At 44.9% G+C, this 17109-nt stretch overlaps 1 protein-coding gene across 1 annotated transcript in view; it reads left to right on the forward strand.

Annotated features, from left to right (window-relative positions):
* The first annotated feature begins 330 nt into the window (after window positions 1-330).
* The window catches only part of NUP93 (nucleoporin 93), a 77187-nt gene continuing 60408 nt past the window's right edge, over window positions 331-17109 (forward strand). The window contains exons 1-2 of the mRNA XM_035118338.2: window positions 331-576; window positions 15394-15601. Of these exons, the coding sequence (XP_034974229.2) occupies window positions 15423-15601 (179 nt within the window). The 5' untranslated portion in view covers window positions 331-576; window positions 15394-15422. The remainder of the gene's footprint in view (window positions 577-15393; window positions 15602-17109) is intronic.

The following is a 17109-nucleotide window of genomic DNA, read 5'->3' on the forward strand; positions in this document are numbered from 1 at the left end:
TGATTTGTTGCTACTCTTTTTATATCACCTGTTTGAAAGGTGGCTTATCATAAAACTATAAAATAAAACATTTCCGTTTTAAGCTCGTATTTGATTGATGAATGCAGCAGGATCATCTTTGTGGGGGAGGGAGAATAACTGCTCCCTCCCCAAATCTCCGGGTTGTAGTAAGAGATATGAAGCTCTTGGGGCCTCCTGTCTCCATGGCAACCAGGCCTGGCTGGTAGTGACTGTAACCGGCGGGAGCGTGGCTGCCTCGCCTTCGCTCACATCCGGCTATTTTCGACAGCCGCAGACCCTCCCTCCACCTCCCACGGTCGTGAAATGAAGAGGGTGCTTTCCGGACCTACTCTAAGCAGTGGGACAAGTCTTACGCCCCCGAGCTATTTATTTAACAACACACACACACAAAATTGTCCGTAGTTCTTAGCGCCTTATTAAATTTAGGTGGAAATAAGGGGGCCGCGGTGGCTGCTGGGAGAAGCCGGGCTCTCCTCCAATCAGAGCGCGCGGCGGGGAGCAGAACCGCGTTGACGTGACGGGCTCGCGGCGGACCGAGGAAGCAGAGCGAGAACGGTAAGAGGCCGGTTGGCTGGGGGATGGCGGGGAGCAGACCCAGCTGAGGGGAGCCTTAAACCTTAGCTTCCTTCCCTCACGCGTGTCTGTGCCCGGCACGCGTTTACAGCCCCTTCTTTCCTTCCTATACCGTAGGCCCTAGTACCCGGATGTGCCGCCTTCCACCCTTCCCGCCCCGCTTTAAGGTGCCGAACACCATTAACGCCAGGGCAGAAGGGGCCGCTTGACCCAGCGTCCTGCTTCCAAACAGCGGTCGCTCACTAGATAGCGGTGTGTGTGTGAGAGAGAAAGGGTTTCCCCTTTCTGCTTATCCCCACCATCGTGGAGACTGCGGAGCCAGAGTACCTCTGCACCTGAAGGCTCTATTTTGAAATCATTGGCTAACAGTAGCAGATGACACCCCCCCCCCGGTGGATTTGTCACTAAAACCACTTAGGCCGCAGACCTACGCACGTGTAACTGGAAGTACGGCCCATTGAGCTTGCTTCTGAGTAGACATGCAAAGGACTGTGCAGCCACCGGTAACCATTCCGTTGGATTTCTCTAAACCTCTCCTAAAGCTCCCAGTTCTGCCCATAAAAAGGTGCCGTGTTTAATCAACGGTTCGTCGAGATAAAGTGACAGGTAGGTAGCCGTGTTGGTCTGACGTAGTTGAATTTTTTTTTTTAAAAAAAATCCTTCCAGTAGCACTTTAGAGACCAGCTAAGTTTGTCATTGGTATGAGCTTTCATGTGCATGCACACTTCTTCAGTTGGGCATCTTTCTTAGGAGATGCACATGAAAGCTCATACCAATGACAAATTTAGTTGGTCTTTAAGGTGTTACTGGAAAGAATTTTTTAATAAAAATTTTGTAAATAAAGTAGGTGATGGAAGAGGCCTTGCCTGAGACCATGATGAGCCACTTACCAGCACGGAGCTAGATGAGCCCAATAGTCTTGATTCTGTATGAGGGAGATTTTGTATGTTCACATGGCTATAGTTACAGAATCATAGAGTTGGAAGGAACCACAAGGGCCATCCAGTCCAACCCCCTGCCAAGCAGGAAACACCATCAAAGCATTCTTGACATATGGCTGTCAAGCCTCTGCTTAAAGACCTCCAAAGAAGGAGACTCCACCACCCTCCTTGGTAGCAAATTACACTGCCGAACAGCTCTTACTGTCAGGAAGTTCTTCCTAATGTTTAGGTGGAATCTTCTTTCTTGTACTGTAGTTTGAATCCATTGCTCTGTGTCTGCTTCTCTGGAGCAGCAGAAAACAACCTTTCTCCCTCCTCTATATGACATCCTTTTATATATTTGAACATGGCTATAATATCACCCCTTAACCTTCTCTTCTCCAGGCTAAACATACCCAGCTCCCTAAGCCGTTCCTCACAAGGCATCGTTTCCATGCCTTTGACCATTTTGGTTGCCCTCTTCTGGACACGTTCCAGCTAGTCAGTATCCTTCTTGAACTGTGGTGCCCAGAACTGGACACAGTACTCCAGGTGATGTCTGACCAGAGCAGAATACAGTGGTACTATTACTTCCCTTGATCTAGATCAGGCACCCCCAAACTTCGGCCCTCCAGATGTTTTGGACTACAGTTCCCATCATCCCTGACCACTGGTCCCATTAGCTAGGGATCATGGGAGTTGTAGGCCAAAACATCTGGAGGGCCGCAGTTTGGGGATGCCTGATCTAGATGCTTGTGGTCTACCAAGACTCCTAGATCCTTTTCACATGTACTGCTCTCAAGCCAGGTGTCTCCCATCCTGTATTTGTGCCTTTCATTTTTTTTGCCCAAGTGTAGTACTTTACATTTCTCCTTGTTAAAATTCATCTTGTTTGCTTTGGCCCAATTGTCTAATCTGTTAAGGTCATTTTGAAGTGTGATCCTATCCTCTGGGGTATTAGCCACCCCTCCCAAATTGGTGTCGTCTGCAAACTTGCTCAGGATGCCCTCAAACCCATCATCCAAGTCATTGATAAAGATGTTGAATAAGACTGGGCACAAGACAGAACCCTGTGGCACCCCACTAGTCACTACTCTCCAGGATGAGGAGGAGCCATTGATGAGCACCCTTGCTGAAATCAAGATAGGCTACATCCACAGCGTTCCCTTCATCTACCAGGCTTGTAATTTTGTCAAAAAAATGAGATCAGATTAGTCTGACATGACTTATTTTTCAGAAACCCATGCTGACTTTTAGTGATCACAGCGTTTCTTTCTAGGTGCTCACAGACTGTTTGCTTAATGATCTGCTCTAGAATCTTTCCTGGTATTGTGTCAGGCTGACTGGCGGTAATTGTTTGGGTCCTCTCTTTTCCCCTTTTTGAAAATAGGGACAACATTTGCCCTCCTCCAGTCTGCTGGAACTTCGCCTGTTCTCCAGGAATTTTCAAAGATTATTGCCAAAAATTATAGTTAGATACAACAAATTCTTTAAAGCAGAAGTTGTGTGCTTTGTCTTGTCTTTCCTAAATCTACTGTGGATCAGTTGGTGATCCCTCAGTCATAATATTAAGAGAAGGCAATATATTTATTTTCTATCCATCCATATCACATCACCCATAGCATTATCAACCTCTAGCATATTCTTCCAGAATTGTCTTCTTTTGCTCAAACAGTTAAACAAAATAATAGAGGGGTTGTTTGCTTTCTTGAGGAAAGGTTTTTCTTTTTCTGCATCTGTCCAACTCTACTGTAGCCTTCTTCAGGTGTGTTAATAAAGTTAATATTAATTAAGTGTGGTGGGGAGTAGCTCCAGGGACAGTCCTGTTAGCACTGCCTCCCACTGCTATTCTGATTGCACTCTGCACAATTTGGAGAATGACAGCAGGCAGAGCTAGCAAACTTGTCTCCATAGGGCCCCCCATATTTTTGGCTAGCATATGCAAAAAAATGTGTCATTAAGCTAGCTGTCTAGAATCCATAAGGACAGGAAACAGGGATATGAACATATAGACCAGGCATCCCCAAACTGTGGCCCTCCAGATGTTTTGGCCTACAACTTCCATGACCCCTAGCTAAGAGGACCAGTCATCAGGGATGATGGGAATTGTAGTCCAAAACATCTGGAGGGCCGAAGTTTGGGGGTGCCTGTTATAGACTTACCTCTTTATACGAACATCTGGACTTGCACTCTCAAAAACAAGGATATGAACATATATGAGGATGAGACTGAAAAGGACTGTTGCCTACAGCTGCTCAATGTATCTAGAAGAGTTTACAACTCAAGTCTCTTAGCTACTTTGTTACACTGCTGTTTATCATAATACTGTAAATTTGTTAGTCATTAAACTGCCATAAGATTCTTTGTTGTTTTAGCTCTCTGAGATAATACAATTTAGATCAGGCATCCCCAAACTTCTGCCCTCCATATGTTTTGGACTACAATTCCCATCTTCCCTGACCACTGGTCCTGTTAGCTAGGGATCATGGGAGTTGTAGGCATATGGAGGGCCGCAGTTTGGGGATGCCTGATTTAGATCCTTGCCTTGCTATTGGAAGCTTCTGGTTGTTGCTGCTGGGTAGTGCCAAAGCTCTGTGTACAATGGAGGAATAAAGCCCATTGAGCATAGTGGGACTTTCTTCTGTGCAAATCTGCAGAAAGTGGTGGGAACTCAAAAGTGAGAGGGCAGTTGAATGCCACACAGGAAAATCTCCACAGCTGGGTTGCAGCCATAGAAAAGGCCCTCATGTGCCAACGAACATGGCATCACCCTGTGTCGTGATATAGAGAAGGGCCTCTCCATCTTGTGTATGGGAGAAGGAATTCTTTAGGTTCCCTGGACTCCAAGCCATTTGGGGCTTATAAAGGTAATCTCCAGAACTTTAATTGTACCTGGAAATGTTTTGCTAACTAGAGCAGTTGTCCTTAAGTCAGTGTTTCTCAACCTTTTTTGGGCCACGGCACACTTGTTCCGTGAAAAAAATCACGAGGCACACCACCATTAAAAAAGTTAAAAAATTTAACTCTGTGCCGCCCTATATTATAATTATGACTGTAAGAAACACTTGCCAAATATTGCTTTCTGGTGGGTCAGTGCTGTGTATTGGTGGCCGCCAGGCTCGTTTGCACTGAGCTTTGGGAAAGAGGAGGAGAAATATTGCTTTCTGGCGGATTAGTATTGATTATTGGCGGCCGCCAGGCACGTGACAATGCAAATCGCCCTTCTCGTCGCTGCACGTCGCGGCACACCAGCCAGCGGAACAGCGGTTGAGAAACGCTGCCTTAAGTGACCACAATATTTTCCCACATTCATGAGCATCCCAAGCCACACTGTGGACCAGTTAAAGCTTCCAGAGGTTCTCTTCATAGGTAGCCTCATGTAGTACATTGCAGCAGTACAGTCTTTATGTAACCAAGACGTGTTACTGTGGCTAGATACAGAAATGAACTTAGTTGGTGTACCAGGCTAAACTGGGCAAACGTCCTCTGGCCACAGCTACTTCCTTGCTCTTCAGAAGGTGGTTGGACCCAGGAGAACTCCCAAACTATGCACCTTTATTTTTCAAGATGTCTGCTACTTTCTTTAGAAAAGACTGAACACTGCACATACTGCTTTTCAGCAGGATTGTGTAAAGCTGCATTAACTCTTCATTACTAACTATTTAACATAGCATGAAAACAGCATGGAAACTACCGTACCGTGCCAAAATGATTACCGGTAGTCCTGTTCCTTTCTTGTGACGAATCTCACAAAGGTCCTTGACACAGAAGTGATGTTGCAGCTATGAAATCTTGCTTCAGTTAATGGACATTAAAAAAAATTATTTCTCAGTGTTGTGCTACACCCCAGAGGCATGCCTCTCTCTGTGTGTGTGTGTGTGTGAGAGAGAGAGAGAGAGAGAGGGAGAGGGAGAGAGATGTAGTGTTGAATCTTGCACTGTTAATTGGAATGCTTTTAGCACTCTTTTTAGAGCTGGATGTGTCTGAACTCTCTTGGACTTAGGAGGAGGAATTTTAAATACACTACTAAAAGCAGACTATAGGATTGGTGTGAACTCAGCTATCGTAATATGGGAAGTTCTTGATGTTCAGCAACATAGTTATTAACTGGAATTGGTGTACAAAGCAATGTGACTTGTTTTGTCCCTGGCTGCAGAGTGGGCTGTGCATTGAAATAGCACAATGACATTTTCTTTACTACACAAGATTGTTCTACATTGCAAATGTGCATTGTCTATTGGTGTTGTATGTGTTTATCAAGTGAACCTGCATTGCAGGGCTAGAGCTATCATAATTGAATGGAGTCTCTATGAATCCTAAATTGTTTGGGCTTTGTGAAACGTTTCTTAGGACTTCTCCTGAATCTCTCATTATACATTTCCTTCTCTCTTTTCCTTCTCAGTCATTTTAGAGTGGTTAATCTTGAAGACAGCCTATCAGCATGCATCTTCTCTAATTTTGTGCTCCAGTTTTATTTTCTTCAAGACGGAGCTTACCTTTGAATATGCAATCCACCAGGAATGCCTCCTCCTCAACATTGTTTAAATGAGTGGGACTTGGGGAATGGCACACAACTATATTGTCTTGTCTCTTGCTTAGGTCCACAACACTTTTGGTATGGCTGTGGCATGAACACTGAATAGGTAACACCCAGGCACAATTTCCACCTCACAATTCTACTCTACCTATGCAAGCAGAGTAACAGGAGACTATCTGGCATGTATGTGGAGTTGTATGTGTGTGAGAGAGAAATAAATTTTGTTGCCTTTAGTTCTTAGTGGATGCAAAGGAAAGAAACTCTGTTTCCCTGCCTAGCAACCATAAATCCTTTTTGTATTTGCTTGAGTAATGATTCCTCAACATAGTGATTGTCAGTTGCCTTATTAAAAGAGGGTGGAGGAGGAGAGAGACTCTATGCAAGCCTCTTCCAGAATAAGGAATCAAGCTGAAGAAGGATCAGCTGTTGACAACAACCTTGATTTGAAGTGGATGAGAATCAGGGGAGAAGGAATAGAAGAGGGTCTAAAAATGCTTTAGAACATTAGAGACTAACCTTTTGGTCCAGTGTGCTGCAACTTATCAGAGGTATGAGAGAGGCCAACTGGAGTAGCAAGTGAACCCCTGTCTGCAGTGCAGATATAGTTGTTGGCTGCATAGCTGAGAAGCAGACAGCAGTGTTGGAGAAGCAAGCACAGGCCTCATTCTCTGCCTTAGCCAGCCCTGGGGGACCTCCTCCTCTACTGCAGTCAAGCCAGAAACTTCTACTTTCAATCTGTCACTGAAAAAAGTGCTGTAGCAGGAGTGGGGAACCCTAGGCTGCTATCTTCCAGACTTCCTCTGGGATTCTGCCCAGGCCACACCTCTCACCAGCCTTGCTTCAAATTCTGCTTGAGTGTTTTTACTGGACTGGAATGTGTTATTGAACTCAGATAATACCTCTTGCTTACTTGTATGGAGGTTATAGAGTGGGATGTTAGTGTTGAAGATTCATTCCCCAGGTCTGCAGTCATGGGATTGTTGTCTATTACATGATGGTGTGTGTTTTCTTTCCACAGAGTGGGAAGTGACGGAGACAGGATGTTTGTGTTACTGTGTTCCGTGAAGTGGGACTATTGTCCTTTGTTCTCTCTCTTTGCTGTCTGATGCTAGAGAGAGAGGGAGCCATGTTGCAGTGCTCCGTGTGTGTTTATATGTAAATAAAGTAGATTAGCCAAATGCTGAGTTGCTGAGGTCTGTTACGCAAACTGCGAACACTCTGCAGATCCCCGAGTGTGCTGATGTCTGTTGGCATCAGACGCTGTGATGTTTGGGCAGAAGAAAGCTTTTGAAGCCCTCGAACGATTAACCAGGAGGGAGAGAACCTGCCAGTTGGATTAGTGTGTGTGTAGAAACTAGTACTGTACAAAGGTTTAATTTATGTTCATTGCTGTACCCACTTTTGCTTCTGGCCCTACTTCCCTCTGACATATGACCCCCAGAAGGGAATGTGGCCCTTAGGTTGAAAAAAGTTCCCATTCTGGAACAAGAGAACCCTTTATAAATGGATACGTAATCAACATGAATGAGCTGGCACACGCCACATATGTACATACAGTGGAACCTCAGTTTATGACTACCTCCGTTTACAAAAACCTCCGTTTACAAACGCCGCGGACCCAGAAGTGTTTACATCTGGGTTCCATGGCGTCGGATGTGCAGAAGCGATCTGTGCAGCGTGTGTGTGCGCAGAAGCACTCTATTGGCGCTTCGCGCATGCGCAGAAGCGTGCCTTCGGCAAGCAAATACCTCGGCGAGTGAACGCCTCCGCGGAACGGATTGCGTTCGCAAACGAGGTACCACTGTACATTGTATATTGGCAAGAGTTGCATTGACCAACTAGAGGAAAATGAATGTCCCAGCATTCCATTTAATTCACCCACCCAGCCATGTGCAGTTGCTGGGAAGCCCAACAGGGAGGAATGGTGTTGCCCTCAGGCACTGTTTGATATTTCTGACCACTGTTAGAACAGGATGCTGGCCTAATCTGTAGGCCCTTATGTTCTTAAGTTTCACCAAGTGATAAATTGTAGGCTGGTTATTTTTCTGTTAGAAGTTGGCTATTTTTCTGTTCTGTTTTCCAAACATTATAGTTTCATTTTAATGGAGGTTGTTGTTTCAGAGCACAGATATTGGCTTAATGCAGCAGGAACTATTGACAGATCTTCAATCTTGATTTTGATGAGTTTTGCTCTACCTGGCTTTTGGACTACTATTTGATTCAGAGAACTTAGTTTACTGCCTTCTGCCAGATCCACTTCTTTGGTGTCTCAGTTGTTGCTTTTTCCTCAGCCAGATGTGATGATTCTGGCATCATTCTGCTCATGACTGTGCTATTGCTTTCCATACTGAGCAACCACATTAAGAGTCTGACTGCAGTCCCTTGAATGCAGTAAAATTCTATCCATGTAAAGGCAATAACTTCTGTGCACCAATGGTCTGGAAAATATTGAATCCTGTCATTTGGGAAGAAAGCCCCCTATTTCTTGGCTGGTCCAGGGCTAAATAGCCATTGAACAACAAGAGCACCTAAGCATCTCGCCCCCATCCCTGCCACTGCTGCTGTCTTCATTCAAAATTCAGCATATTCAGACCTAGCCTTCTATTGTTGGATCCTGCTATTAGCTGAATTCACTCCCCACAGATTGCAAAATCCCGGGGATATAAGGGAGGCTTCAGCCGAGGCAGCACTTTCCCATTTTGCTTCAATGAAACAGGATGTCCTTCCTCCAATATTTAGCAATGTGCTATTAAAATTCTTTCCTAGCATCCATTACTGTCTGCTCGTACTTTTTTTTAGCCAAAGTTTTAAGGTGTAGCTTGAATTCCAGCTTTTTGTGAATGAGACTAGTTTTAGCTGTTTTTAAGATGAGTTGAGAGCTGAAATGTTCACATACAAAATTGCTTAACCATTTTAACCTAAGAAAATACTAAGCTTTCTATCTGTTTTTAAACCTACCATTTTAAAATCAAACCTGACTCTCTCACTAGCTAGATTTCTATTGTGTGGAACTATGTATATTGGAGGGATGTGGGTGGCGCTGTGGGTTAAACCACAAAGCCTAGGGCTTGCCGATCAGAAGGTTGGCGGTTTGAATCCCTGTGACGGGGTGAGCTCCCGTTGCTTGGTCCCAGCTCCTGCCAACCTAGCAGTTCGAAAGCACGTCAAAGTACAAGTAGATAAATAGATACCGCTACAGCGGAAAGGTAAACACCGTTTCCGTGTGCTGCTCTAGTTCGCCAGAACGACTTTGTCATGCTGGCCACATAACCTGGAAGCTGTATGCCGGCTCCCTCAGCCAATAATGCGAGATGAGCGCCACAACCCCAGAGTCTGTCATGACTGGACCTAATGGTCAGGGGTCCCTTTACCTTATGTATATCGGAGTTTTCTTTTTACCCCTTCCAGCTTCCCTGCTAGGGTAGTGCTGAAAACTAGGTTTCTACAGGCTTCCCACAGCTGTAGTTTAGTTCCTGACTCATAATTTAGTCCTGTGGAACAGAGAGGTATAAAGAGGCTTCAGTTACAGGGATGTTTATTATATTGTTTTTAAGGTTTTTATTAAAACCTTAACTTTTAGAAAATGTATAGAATGCTAAGGTTTTGATTCAAATGCAATTTTATGTGGAGATTTGTCGGCCAACCTTTCCTTGGTACAAATGCCAGCATTTTGCACTAGAGTTTCCACCAGTCTTTGCCAGCATGACTCTGCTGGCTAGGGCTGATGGGAGTTGTAGTCCAAAGATCAGGATGACATCAGTTTGGGGGGGGCTGGTCAAGGCTAACCCAGGTTCTGAATCACATTTTGTGATCCAGTGCTGTCAGCTCGCCTTACCAATGCTTTTGCACAGTTCAGTTTAAAAGTACTATTTTTAAATAAAAGTACTATTTTATTTTAAAATAAATGTAACTACCTTTTTACATTTCTAATAATTTTCAGTGAGGTTGGGCAAGGCTGGTTTAAGAGATGCCTGATCCTCACTCTTGATTTTCTCCACCTACTGCCCTTCCCTTCCCTTCCCACCCCACTCTTGCTGTTTGGATAGAAGAAAGGCCAAATGTGGGTTAAATCTAGCAATATTCTCAGGATCATTCCAGCATTTTTACAGATTTGCAAGTGTGTTTTATACTGATTTATGGTTGCTTCCCTGTGTGTTGTTTAAAAGCGAGAGCAGGGAAATGCATCATCGGGAGCAGCCCATGGAGTGTGCTTTGCTTTACATACTTAATGGCTTCATTGTCATTGCAGAAGTTTGCTGGTGCTCTTGGTGTCGTCTTACCGACGATGTAGTTAATGAAAAAGAGAGATGAACCGGATCAAAGTGGAGTGTGTGCTGTTCCTTCTGTCAGTACCAGACGCACTGCTGCACCTTCTGGAACCGGCGGTGGCAGCCTTAACTGGGTGGGAGGGCAACTGCTTTGGTCACTGTCTGCCAGCAGAGGCTTTTCTGTCAGCGGTGCACAGTCATTCTCTGCCAAAGGGGAAGCAGCTCACAAGGAGATGCTGAGACGACATCCTGTACTGCATTGCAGGGCATGAAATTGTCTTTTCTCTTTGACCTGGCTCTCTCCCTGGCTTCCATGGCCATCGACTGTGCTATTTATTGGATTATTGAAGTCTGATGGCCATTTACGTTAGCAAAGAGCCCAGGCCCTGGCGATAGGGGAGGTTCACGTGGTCTCCATTGTCTGGAGCCAGCCTGATTATTTGCATTTTTTGGCATTTGCATGAATTCTGGGTGTAGCACCTTAAGGTGCTACACCCAATATGCCAGCAAGTTTGGAAAACTCAGCAATGGCCAGAGGATTGGAGAAGATCAGTCTACATCCCAATTCCAAAGAAGGGCAGTGCCAAAGAATGCTCCAACTACCGCACAATTGCGCTCATTTCACACGCTAGCAAGGTTATGCTCAAAATTCTACAAGGCAGGCTTAGGCAGTATGTGGACCGAGAACTCCCAGAAGTGCAAGCTGGATTTCGAAAGGGCAGAGGAACCAGAGACCAAATAGCAAACATGCGCTGGATTATGGAGAAAGCTAGAGAGTTCCAGAAAAACGTCTACTTCTGCTTCATTGACTATGCAAAAGCCTTTGACTGTGTCGACCACAGCAAACTATGGCAAGTTCTTAAAGAAATGGGAGTGCCTGATCACCTCATCTGTCTCCTGAGAAATCTCTATGTGGGACAAGAAGCTACAGTTAGAACTGGATATGGAACAACTGATTGGTTCAAAATTGGGAAAGGAGTACGACAAGGTTGTATATTGTCTCCCTGCTTATTTAACTTATATGCAGAATTCATCATGCGAAAGGCTGGACTAGATGAATCCCAAACCGGAATTAAGATTGCCGGAAGAAATATCAACAACCTCAGATATGCAGATGACACAACCTTGATGGCAGAAAGTGAGGAGGAATTAAAGAACCTTTTAATGAGGGTGAAAGAGGAGAGCGCAAAATATGGTCTGAAGCTCAACATCAAAAAAACCAAGATCATGGCCACCGGTCCCATCACCTCCTGGCAAATAGAAGGGGAAGAAATGGAGGCAGTGAGAGATTTTACTTTCTTGGGCTCCTTGATCACTGCAGATGGTGACAGCAGTCACGAAATTAAAAGACGCCTGCTTCTTGGGAGAAAAGCAATGACAAACCTAGACAGCATCTTAAAAAGCAGAGACATCACCTTGCCGACAAAGGTCCGTATAGTTAAAGCTATGGTTTTCCCAGTAGTGATGTATGGAAGTGAGAGCTGGACCATAAAGAAGGCTGATCGCCGAAGAATTGATGCTTTTGAATTATGGTGCTGGAGGAGACTCTTGAGAGTCCCATGGACTGCTAGAAGATCAAACCTATCCATTCTTAAGGAAATCAGCCCTGAGTGCTCCCTGGAAGGACAGATCGTGAAGCTGAGGCTCCAATACTTTGGCCACCTCATGAGAAGAGAAGAATCCTTGGAAAAGACCCTGATGTTGGGAAAGATTGAGGGCACTAGGAGAAGGGGACGACAGAGGACAAGATGGTTGGACAGTGTTCTCGAAGCTACCAACATGAGTTTGACCAAACTGCGGGAGGCAGTGCAAGACAGGAGTGCCTGGCGTGCTATGGTCCATGGGGTCACGAAGAGTCGGACACGACTAAACGACTAAACAACAACAACAACATGAATTCTGGGATTAGCTTTTCTTCTTCAGGAGCAAAATCTTGTCAGGATGAGTAGGCCATATCTTGGGAAAAGGCATATACTAGTACGTACATTCTCTGCGCCTTGGGTTCCAGTGTGCACATTGCACACTTCCCTGTAGGGACAAGCATATTGGGATGCTATCTGCCCTTCCAGACCCCAGCCACTGAAACCTGTTCTTACCTACATAGCTCTATCCTGGATTCTGCTTCTTGGTCACCCTTAAGTGTCATGGTATGTGGGGAAATGGCTTCATTTGTATCAGGGGTGGAGGACCTTAGACCCAGAGGCCAAAGGCAGCCCTCCGGGCCTCTTTCACTGAGCACTGGGTCTTTGCTCAGGCCACACACCCCTCCCTAGGCTACAGTCTTCTGATCAGCCCTGTTCCATACACTCCTCAAATGCTTTTTTTTTTTTTTGCATTCTGGAACTTTAATAATGACTTTTGATTGCCTGGATGGAGAGATGGAAGTGTGCATAGAAACCTCTAACTGAACATGGATGTCAGGGGGACTTCTTACAGGGACCTTCCCCCAGTCATCCTGACCAACACTTCGCCCAGTGACAGCACTAGCAGCGGGTCAGGAGGAGGGAATGAGGAATGGAGCGGGGTGGAGAGTGGGCTCTCAGGTGCATCAGAGCCAAGGCACCAACCCAGCTGGCCAGAGAGGGAAGTGCATCGCAGCGAGGTGCCGGAGCCTCTGCAGTGCTCCAGCCAGAGGACGGGAGAAGGAACGCAGCCCTTTCCGGCACCCGAATTGAGGCACGCGCCCACCCGCAGGGCTAGGGGGAGGCGCTTTGGGGTGCCCAGGGTTTTATGCTGGCCGAAGAGCCGGAAGCAGCCATTGCCAGGTTCTGAATTGGACTAGGCAGTCATGTTTTCTGATCTCTCTGCACTGTAAATAATATGCACAATAAAACCCTGAAAGACAGAGCTGACTGGAGCGTCTTTACTCGAGAGTAGCCGCAACAATCCCCTAACAATAGCCTACTGTCCAAAGGGAATAATCATACAGTATATTCCTGTGCCTACTTTCCTGTAGGGCCCTGCCCAGCAGAGGCATATGACACCTAGAAATTTGCCCATGAGGGAATTGCAGCCCTTAGGCTAAGAAAGGTTTCCACCCCATCTTACACTGGTACCTATTATCAGTTTGTCTGAACCATCAAGTATTGCTTCTGTTTCTACCCTAATAGTGAAAAGTGAAATGGGCTGATTCAGATGCTTTGCGAATTTTCCAAAAGGTTAGATCGGACAGATCAACAAACTTCACATAAGAAGAGAAATAAACTACCACAGGCAGATCAATGCAAACAGAAGTGAAAAGTAAGACTATGGAGTGGGGTTGGCACAGTGAAAATCAAGCTTTATAAATTCTGGCTTTTAAAGCACTTAACAGATTGCAGCCTGTTTTGGCATAACTTATTCCTCCCTGAGAGTTCTTTGAAATGACTCCTACGCGGGAATACATGTGAAAAGTGTTAATGTCGGATGGGAGCCCCTTGTGGGTTTTCTGGAAGATAACTGTGATTAGGATATCAGATTTCTGCCAGCTGCTGCTGGTAAGTCTTTCCTCTGAAATCTGCAAGGGTTTCAACTACAACACTGAGCTGGCTTCTATAGGAGGTCTGGAACTTCAGGAGCCAGGCCCAAAGCACAGCCCTTCTCTACAGCAATATTTTCTAGATTTCTAGCTTTTCCCTGAACCTTAAGCTTGAAATATATACAAAGTACAAAGCACCCACTTGGGATCAAAGCTTAAATTGAATGATCAGATCCCACTCCTGTAATTTGTTTTAAGGCTAGCTCATTTGAAAGACCACATGGCATTTCTATGTATAGTTAGTTTTTATCTGAGTTTATCTCTATTTTATTTGTTAAACTTGCTGTACATAGCTTAGAGACAATTGTCACTAAGTAGAATATAAATTGTCAACAACATATAAATAAATTTCAGAGACTTGAACTTGAGGAGCTTTCAAGGAAAGGGGAGTAGCACTGATGCTTCAGGGTCTTTTGCTCATAATAATACAAATACCTTATATAACACTTATTTCAAAATACTCTAACTTCATGTTTAGCTGACTCATCCTTATAACAGACCTGTAAGATAGGCATGTATTAAGATCATAAAAATCACAATCAATATCCCCATAATATATCTGGACTAGGGCTTGTCTAAAGCCACTCTGTGAGCCAGTGATCAGAGCTTAAATTTAGAAGCAGAGACTGCTTGGCTCACAGCTCATACGGTAGTTATCTTTGTGGTCTGTGGTAGTCGGCCTGTGTCACTTTTATGGCAATGGCCCTGGTGTCCAATGCTTCCAGGTCTTTGAGGTGACATAGCTGTGCAACTAAGCCTCCGTGGCAGAGCAGTGTTGGTTCCTGGCTCTCCCTTTCTTGCTTTAGCACAGGGCTGGGGACTCAAACAAAGCCTTTATTTGGCCCTTTGAAAAGCCCACAAGCAGTACAGGATGGTTCTAGTGCTCTCCTGCTGTTGTTCCCATGCTGCTCTTCTTCCAGTCCTGGAAGTAGGAAACAGCCATCATGACATTCCTCTTAAAGTTATCTAAGATGATAAGTGAAGGTTTTAATAGGTTTTAATAAGTTTACATTCAGATTTCATTTTTACATGGAGAAAGCAAATCATGAAGGTTTGGTAAGAAAGATTTACCTATGCTACCCCTGTTCTGTACATTTCTTGTAGTATGGATGCTAAGCTATCCTTGCAGTTAACCCTTTGTTGGAGCTGAGTAACAATGCCTTTTGTGCGATGAGCTTACCATACCACCTCTCCAGTGATAGATAATTTCTATAAGCCACCAGCCATTACAAGCCCATAAATTGCTGTATCAAATTAAAAATTATACAATTTAAAACTCTAAGACCATCACTGAGACCTTTATTTTAATGACAGTCACTAGAAATTTTACAGTCTTTACGGTTACCAGTGCATCTTTATGCTCAAGCAATGTATAGGTGATGGACTGGCAAATATTTTGCTTTTATCCACAAAACTGACCACAGCAAGCTTCAGTCTATTATTTTTTCACACAGGTTAATTGGAGGCTGAAATTGTTGTTGACAGTAGCCTTTTCTGGTTGTCATGATTGTGCATTCCATTCTTTCTAAGGTGCCTTTTCAAACCCATTTTCCTCAGGTCAGCCCACACAGGGAGCAGCCTTGCAAATGGATGGGGAAGGGTTTGGGGAGCTCCTGCAACAGGCAGAGCAGCTTGCAGCAGAAACAGAGGGCATTGCTGAGCTTCCTCATGTCGAACGCAACCTCCAAGAGATCCAGCAAGCAGGAGAGCGCCTGCGCTCCCGGACACTGACCCGCACTTCCCAGGAGACAGCAGATGTCAAGGCGTAAGTTCCTGGTTTGCTTGAAGCTTTTGGTCTTGTTGGTACGATGCTTATAGCAGGCTTAGACCCAACTAGGGAGTAAACCCCAATGAACCCCTTGGGACTGATATGCTTAGGATTGCACTGTAGGTCATGCTTTTTATATTCTCTGTTATGATGTATTTTTGAATTGCTTTTATGTAATTTTATTGTGGGCTGTCCTAGACACCATTTGGGGAGGAAGGGTGGATTGTTATCTGTACCCATTCCAACCTGGGTTCAGGATGAATCTTCCTTGATTACCCTGATGGATGACCTCTATTGAGAGGGGATATTGTGAACCTGTTTCTCTTAGTAAATCCTATTGACATTGGTATCCTCCTAGACTGTCTACAAGAGATGCATTTCAGGGGCACTGTTTCACAGTGGGCCCGGTTGTATCTCCAGGGACAAAAAGTAGCACTGGATTATTGCTTCTCAGCCCTTTGCTTTTGAACTACGGTACTGGTGCTGCAGAGCACTATATTGTCTCTGATGCCATTTAACACTTACATGAAGCTGTTGGGAGTGGTCATTAGTGTTCGGAGTCTGAGGTGAGATGCCCATGTTGTGGAAGTTGCCCCCGCCCCCGTTCCAGTCACCACACAAAGGCAGCTTAAGGTCCAAACTAGCTTAGTTGTGCAGAAGATAAAGCTTCAGTAATGCAGTTACAGGTAGGTAGCCGTGTTGGTCTGATGCAGTCAAAACAAAATTTAAAAAAATCCTCCCAGTAGCACCTTAGAGACCAACTAAGTTTGTCATAGGTATGAGCTTTAGTGTGCATGCACACGAAAGCTCATGCCCATGACAAACTTAGTTGGTCTCTAAGGTACTACTGGAAGGATTTTTTTTTTACTTCAGTAATACAGTTTTGGATGTTGATAAATACATACAGCTTGTAGGCTTTGCAGATACAGATACAGTAATACCTCCACAAACGTCTGCCCCATCGACTGTCCATTTCGGTGAATGTCTGCGGCAAACCCAGAAGTACCGGAATGGGTTACTTCCGGGTTTGCCACTCGCACATGTGCAGAAGTGCTAAATCACACTTTGCACGCGTGCGCAGAGCAGCGCTTTGTCAAGCGTCCCTTTCGTCAAGCGTCCGGGGCTCCAGAACAGATCTTGGACTCAAAACAAGGTACTACTGTACAAGTACAAAGCTGCTCCAGCAATTCAATACATTGAGTGATTTGTTTCCATGAAGGAAATGAATCTCTTCCCCATGTCCACTTCCTCCAACAATCAGAGGTTTTTGAGCAAAGTGTCATCAGTACACCAATGATACCAAACTCTGTTTCTTTGTAAAATCTGAACTGGGAGTGGCTGAGAAGGCCTTGAACCAGTGTCTCAATGCAGTGTGGGCTGGGTGAAGACTAATAAACTGAGTCTGAATCCTGGGAAGATGGAGGCTCTGTGAGTGTGTCTGGCAAGTCAGTAAGTGGCCTGCCCTGGATGGCGCTGCAAGTGCATAATTTTGGGGTTCTTCTGGA

This window comes from Zootoca vivipara, chromosome 6 (assembly GCF_963506605.1).
Source record: "Zootoca vivipara chromosome 6, rZooViv1.1, whole genome shotgun sequence".
Classification (NCBI taxonomy): Eukaryota; Metazoa; Chordata; class Lepidosauria; order Squamata; family Lacertidae; genus Zootoca; species Zootoca vivipara.